General features: G+C 32.1%; 1 protein-coding gene across 2 annotated transcripts; it reads left to right on the top strand.

Moving 5' to 3' along the window:
* Positions 1-699: 699 nt before the first annotated feature.
* On the top strand, positions 700-6,431 carry LOC139498770 (uncharacterized). 2 transcript variants are annotated; one of them, XR_011658007.1, is made up of 3 exons: positions 700-843; positions 3,838-5,969; positions 6,278-6,431. XR_011658007.1 is itself a non-coding variant. In XM_071287309.1 (2 exons), the coding sequence occupies exon 2, from the start codon at positions 3,859-3,861 to the stop codon at positions 4,921-4,923; it is 1,065 nt and encodes a 354-aa protein (XP_071143410.1). In that variant the 5' UTR covers positions 706-843; positions 3,838-3,858; the 3' UTR covers positions 4,924-5,022. The 2 variants fall into 2 exon arrangements, 1 of the variants encoding a protein (XP_071143410.1); XM_071287309.1 differs by lacking the exon at positions 6,278-6,431 and having other exon boundaries at positions 706-843; positions 3,838-5,022.
* The last annotated feature ends 1,233 nt before the right edge of the window (positions 6,432-7,664 follow it).

Below are 7,664 nucleotides of genomic sequence, written 5' to 3' on the forward strand. Positions count from 1 at the left end.
CAGAAAACACCATTCTAAAGAAATGCATCCTTGTTCACTGTGTGGGATGTTTAAATACGCAGCCACGTGTGCTATCCGACAAAACAACCCATTCTTATTAAATGCATCCTTTACTGTTGCTAATGTATAAATATGCTGCCACGTCTGCATTTTGTTAGAAAAACCCATTATTATAAAATGCTTCTTTTCTGACTGTGTAGGATGTATTAAAACGCAACTACGACTGTCTACCCACTGAATACCCAATCTAAAGAAATGCATCCTTATTTATTATTAAGGATGTATGATAAGGCAGCCACGTTTGCCTTCCAACAGAGAACAACATTCTAAAGAAATGCATCCTTTTACTGTTTGTAATGTATAAGTTCGCAGCCATGTCTGCCTTCCAATATAAACCCCAATTCTTGAAAAATGCACCAAAACTTCATTTTTAAGAAGTGAATCTTTTTTTAATCTGTGGGATGTATAATTGGTACATGCATTGTCATAGTTTCCCACACTTCAAGTGCACACATTTATACAACAATGTGTATTATTGTTACAACAATCAAACGATACACCGATAACATTTGCAGTGAATAATGTTACGAGAATATGCTGGAACAGAGTTTATTGTCCTTTAAATAAACATATTATGTTTCATTCACCTTTAATAAATCTTTACGCTTTAAAAGACAGCATTGCATATTTCGTTATTTCACCTACTTTACCTTCAATTTTAAATGAATAGGATGAATATTTTGAAACACTCCGCTGCTCAAATGCATATATTTTAAAATAACCTATAGATTATGGGAAACTTGTTTATGTACTTAAAATATTTTGACGGAATCCAAAATCCTGGTAAGTTAAATTATCTAAGTACATATTTTGTTATTGATGTTTATAAATAGTTTTATGTACTATCATTAAAACACAAAACCAGAACGCGGAAATCTGATGAAAAACTGTATTTTTGTATGTATCGGCCTACACCTGTCAATGATTTTCTTACATCAATTCTTCATTGTATTTTATTCTTCTAAATATAGATGCATTTTGTACATGTCATGTCATTGATAGGTTCTTGCTTTCAGAAATTAAATATCTTGAATTTTTCTGTGTTTGTATTAAACGCTTTACGATTTAAATTGTAATGATATTTTTTGTAGAAACATCATTCAATATTTGAAAATACAAATTATCTACTTTCTTTTTATTTTCGTTAGCATTGCTAGGTCCCTTCTGCAATGCGTGTAAGTCATATTTTTATATCCTGTTTGATGATATATATTCAGCTTCTAGTTAAATAAGCCAAACTGGCTTATACTCGTTTCGGTTACGAAGTTCCTGCCTGATAAAGATAAATGCAGACGTTTTGAAAGAACAAAATTTGTAAAGCATTGATTTCATTCACTAGCACTGAATATATATATATATATATTGCTACAGCTGAAAAGGTTATCCACTATGGTATGATAAGCACAAAATGCATTGTAATGGAATTGACATAATTCATAATATGCAAATTTATCTTTAATATATTCCCCCTTAATCAATTCATAAATTATATTGTATAATTCCTTACATTCAGTGTATTCACTGTGTATATTTCTGTCATTGTTAGTTTATTTTCTTGTGTATCATTGTTCTATTTCTAATCGTTCGCATATTATCTGAATTTCTTATGATGTTTTACACATTTTAAAGATTTCAAATAACTTCCAATAATTTTGCACTTTGGATTCTCGATTTTCATTTTAAAATCAGTAGTAACAAACTATTACATCAAATAACAAATTTTAACGACTTTGTAATATTAAACATTTAGGTTCTTCTCGTTTGATCGCTCAAGTATTTCAATTTAAAAATTTATTTTTATAGATTTTTTCGTGTGTGGTTTATACTGTATATTCTGTTGAAAATAATTATATATGCTTGCAAAGAGGGTAGCTTAAGTGGTTATTATTTAATTATATGATGATGTTTGGATCGATATTAACGCAATGGAACATGAAGAAAAATCTATAGTCATACGTATTAAAACTTAGTTTGGTTTTACAGTTATTTTTCGATTGGATTTATTGTGCTTTTCTATTAGAATGAATAAGATAGCTTGAAAGTAGCTTTATTTGTTATCATGTATCATGTGTCTATACTGACGTAAAAAAAGAATGAACAAATAAAGACATGCTTTATTCAAACTAAGACTTTTCTATAAGTAAGATATAAAAACATTTCACAGAAACTCACTTCTGGACAAAAAAAAAGATTACCAAATGTAGTCATATTTTATTTAATATAATGTAAAAACGTGTCACACATACGCACTTCGGAATAAAAAAATGAAAAACAAATGTAGTCATCCTTTATTTAAATAAGGACTTTTGTAGGTAGGATATACAAATATTTCACAGAAACGCACTTCTGGACAACAAAAATCAAATTCACTCTATTAAATGTCTTCATCCGGAGTTTAAGACACAAAACTCTACGAAATCAACATTATTGATTCGTTTTTCGTGTACCTGTATATATTATTTACAGAAAATTAAACTACATGAATATTTCCTAAGGTAATATATGTATGATGTCATTTTGTAACTTAAAAAGTGAAAATAAACTTACATGAATATTCCGCCCAGAAAAATAGGTCCTGATATGTTTTAAAATTCTACATTAACATTGTAAAATTCTAAGTTTCATAAATTTCATACTGAAACTTATATTAATTGGTTATCAAAAGTACCAGGATTATAATTTTATACGCCATACGCGCGTTTTGTCTACATAAGACTCATCAGTGACGCTCAGATCAAAATAGTTAAAAAGCCAAACAAATACAAAGTTGAAGAGCATTGAGGACCCAAAATTCCCAAAAGTTGTGTCAAATACTGCTAAGGTAATCTACTCCTGGGGTAAGAAAATCCTTAGTATTTCGAAAAATTCAAAAGTTTTGTAAACAAAAAAATTATAAAAATTACCATATAAATGATATTCATGTCAACACCGAAGTGCTGACTACTGGGCTGGTGATACCCTCGGGGACGAAACGTCCACCAGCAGTGGCATCGACCCAGTGGTGTAAATAGTTATCAAAAGTACCAGGATTATAATTTTGTACGCCAGACGCGCGTTTTGTCTACATAAGACTCATCAGTGACGCTCAGATCAAAATAGTTAAAAGCCAAACAAATACAAAGTTGAAGAGCATTGAGGAGCCAAAATTCCCAAAAGTTGTGCCAAATACTGCTAAGGTAATCTACTCCTGGGGTATGAAAATCCTTAGTTTTTCGAAAAATTCAAAAGTTTTGTAAACAGAAAATTTATAAAAATGACCATATAATTGATATTCATGTCAACACCGAAGTGCTGACTACTGGGCTGGTGACAGTGTTGAACTCTTCTATATAATTCATAACCTGGTATCTATAATGAGTCTTATTACAACAAGGTTGATGCCGATACTGGTATAGTTTCTTTTTCCAATGGTATCACCAGTTCGGAAGTCAGCATCAAGATAATAAAATCTTAAGAATTTTTTTTCGAATTTCCCTCTTGTTTTTATTTATTTTATTAGGTTCGATGCCTTTGAATAAAAGACGGTATGCTACACGACATGGACATATAATTCGTCTATTCAGAATCTAATGCATTCTGGGTAATATTTTCAAACGTACTCGAATTCGTTATGATTGGTTTAAAACGTTCTAAACAATGGAAATTCGTCCAACGACGAAACGTTATTTTCATTATGTTGTACGAGCAATGAGATTACCCATAGTCCATTAGATTCTGAAAAGGCGAACTATCTTGATATGATTGACTTTTGATACGAAAAACATTTTTTATTCACAGTTGATACCAGTCGTCATTCCAATGGTACCAAAAAAGATTATATACCAGGCGACCATCGTTATTATTTTATACTGTTCCCTCTACACATTCTTCTTGCTGAAACCATTTTACCAAGATCACAGAAATGCATTTAATACATTTACATTACTCAGAGGAGCAGTTCATCTTGAGCATCAAGATGACAAACAAGTAATTCAAAAGACAAAGCCTCTTCTTACTATTTTAACAACATGGATTTCTGACAAGAAAAAAAATATTTGCCGAAATAATACTGTTCAAAACTGGAATCTTTTGCAGAAGAATGTTGTTAGAATCTTATTTACTAATGAGTCTGATTTGACTGTAAGAGTGAAGTCGATGGGTTGGAAGGTTCTTCCAGTTCTAAAAGTAGCAAGCGTAACTAAGGTACCCGTGCTAAAAGATCTGTTTTACTCGAGTTTCAAGGCTGAAGATTCTACGTTTTATGCATATGCTAACGGTGATATCCTGTTTACAGATGGCCTCATAAAAACATTGGAAACCATTTTGAAATCGACGCTAAGCAATTCAGACGATTTGTTGCTTATAGGTAGACGTACAGACGTACGGGATGTTACGCTCGAAGAGGCAAAGAATCACGTGACCCTGAGATATGCAGCTTATAATAGAGGATCTTTACATACACCATATGGAATTGACTTCCTCATAATAAAAAAATCCTATCCACTTTTTGACTTACCTGACCTGGTTATAGGCAGACCTTATATAGATTCATTTATTGTTTTGACGGCAGTGAATCGTGTACCTGGTCACGTGATTGACATTACTGCGACCTCATTGGCTGTACATCAGGTCACATTACCTGGAAAGGAAGGGGTCGACGAAGGTAGTACGCATCTGGATAAAAATTACAATTACGATTTATTGAAATCAAGAAAACCGAATTACTCAAGAGGAAATACAAACTGTGCTCAATATTATACTAATCATACTTTGTTGAACAACAAAACAAATATTGCAATTGAAAGAAGGAGGCATCTTATAGACAAGAGATGTTTACCATTAATAGGTGACATTTTGAAAGTAACTAGTGTTTTGCGAGGATGACAAATGTTTACAAACTATATAGTACATGTTATTATTTACAACGAAAATAAGCATATTTTAAAAGTTTGCAAAAAAAAGGAAAATCTCAAAAATACTGAACTCCGAGGAAAATTCAATCGGAAAGTCCATAATCACATGGCAAAATCAAACGACAAAACACATCAAAAACGAATTGACAACAAGTGTCATAATCCTGACTTGCTACAGGCATTTTCGAATCGAAGAAAATGGTGGATTGAACCTGGTTTTATAGCGCTTCTCACTTGTAACACAGTCTCCTCAAATTCCGTTATATTTACAACGACAGACATAATAAATAAAATAGTCAAAATATGGGCACAGCAAACACGAAAAATATCAGCCGTTGGACAAAGAACCTGAACAAATTATTTGAAAAGCCTTCTTTCAACCGTTATATTACCTTACAGCAAAACAATAGGAAAATATAAAAACCCGTTGACATTAAAATTGATATACAAGTTGGATCAAAGCAACAATAAAAAATACAACCTACGAAACAGAGTACCTATCTTAGATTACTCAGTCTTTTAAGTTAGGGAATGAACTTACTTTTAAACAAACTTTTTTTTAGAGGGTACACCTTAAACAGATGATGGGTAAAGAGGTTATTAACAGTCTGAGAAAATCATGTGTGACTGCAAAACATAGAATATTAACAATATCGAACTGAAGGGAAAATTTAACAAAAAGTATCTTATCGAATGACCAAATCAAAGCCTCAAGCTCATCAAACGAATAGAAATCACATGCCATATTCCTGACTTGGTACAGGTATAACTTTATGTGGAAAAATTGTGGATAAACCCTAAGTTTTATTGTGACACACAACATGATGTAGGACCAGAAAGGATAAACATATAAAATCTTAATATATGCATTAAATTGTAGAGGCATAGTAAAATATGAATTATGTAGGTTTGGAAAGCACTACAATATCAATCAATTCTTTCTTGTATTCTTTTTTTTTTTTTATCTTAAATCACCTTTTTTTCGGGGGGTCAATGTCGTTAAGTCTTTAGATTTCTGTGAATAGTTATCAGTCGCGCGTTTCGTCTACATAAGACTCATCAGTGACGCTCATATCAAAAATATTACTCAAGTCAAACAAGTACGAAGTTGAAGAGCATTGAGGATCCAAAATTCCAAAAAGTTGTGCCAAATACGGCTAAGGTAATCTATTCCTGGGATAAGAAAATCCTTAGTTTTTCGAAAAAATTAAAGTTTTGTGAACAGGAAATTTATAAAAATGACCACATAATTGATATTCATGTCAACACCGAAGTGCTGACTACTGTGCTGGTGATACCCTCGGGAACGAAACGTCCACCAGCAGTGTGAAGTTACTTGTGGAATGTTTATCTTTTCGTCTTTTTCGAGAGGGGGTTGTCGTCCTTTTGCCGATTTTATTTTTTCTACTTATTATACCTTCCCTTTTGTATTACACCTTGTTCTATTTGTATTAAATAATCTGTAAAAGGAAATTCAATAGTAAAAAATATCTTATTGTTCAAAAAGGACAAAAATATATAAGAACACATTTTTTTCAAATGAGCGATATTCGATATTCGATAGCAGTCGTTTCGATATTCAAATTTAGTTCAAAATCATCAAAAATTTAAATGTTTGATAACATAGAAGCATGATTTTCATAATTAAAAGGAGTGAAAAGATACGAATGCCATTGAAAGACAAAGGGTATCGCCGTCATTTAAGCGGTCGGTTTTCACTATTTCACAATTTTGAATAACAAACTGGCACTTTGGACCCTCCGTAAACATATCACACATGATATCTACCTAAGTTCATTTTAGTTACGTTTATTCTTACAAATAAACTTGAAAGTAAAATCACAAAAATACTGAACGCAAAGGAAAATCAAATCGGAAAGTCTCTAATCATGGCAAAATCAAATGACAAAACACATAAAAAACGAATGGACAACAACTGTCATATTCCTGACTTGGTATAGGCAAATGTAGAAAATGGTGGATTAAACTGATTTTAATTGTCTGCATAGTGTTAGAAAAATTGAGAGATCAGGTTGTCTCACCATTGCCCCGTGCCCTTTGTATTGACAGTTTCACAATTTCTTGCTGAAAAGTGACAATCTAAGCAAGCCGTAGATATCGAAGATGACTTTATTTTGGGAAATCCTTTTGATACAATATTTATACAAAATGTAATCCTGATATCTATGATGAGTGTATATACAATCACTGGGTCGATGCCACTGCTGGTGGAAATTTAATTCCCCGAGGGTATCACAAGCCCAGTAGTCATGAATTATCATTGATATGGTCTTATTTGTAAATTAACTGTTTACAAAACTTTTCATTTTATGAAATACTAAGGAATAGATAACCTTAGCTGTATTTGGCAAAACGTTTACGAATTTTAGTTCTCAATGCTTTTCAACTTCGTACTTTATTTGGCCTTTTTAACATTTTTGGATTCAAGCGTCACTGATTAGTCTTTTGTAGACGAAACGCGTGTCTGACGTAAATACGAAATTTAATCCTGGGATCAATGATGTGTTTATTCATTTATACAGAGACTATAATTTCGGCGAATTTTAAGGGCATTCAAAAACCAAGGGGGTCTCACCATCATTAAAGCGGTCTCCGGTAGCTTTTCACAATACATTTTGAATATCAAATTGACAAATTAGGCCCTCCGTAAACATAGATGATTAAGAGTTCATGTGAGGTATCACCATTGCC

This window comes from Mytilus edulis, chromosome 12, assembly GCF_963676685.1.
Source record: "Mytilus edulis chromosome 12, xbMytEdul2.2, whole genome shotgun sequence".
NCBI lineage: Eukaryota > Metazoa > Mollusca > Bivalvia > Mytilida > Mytilidae > Mytilus > Mytilus edulis.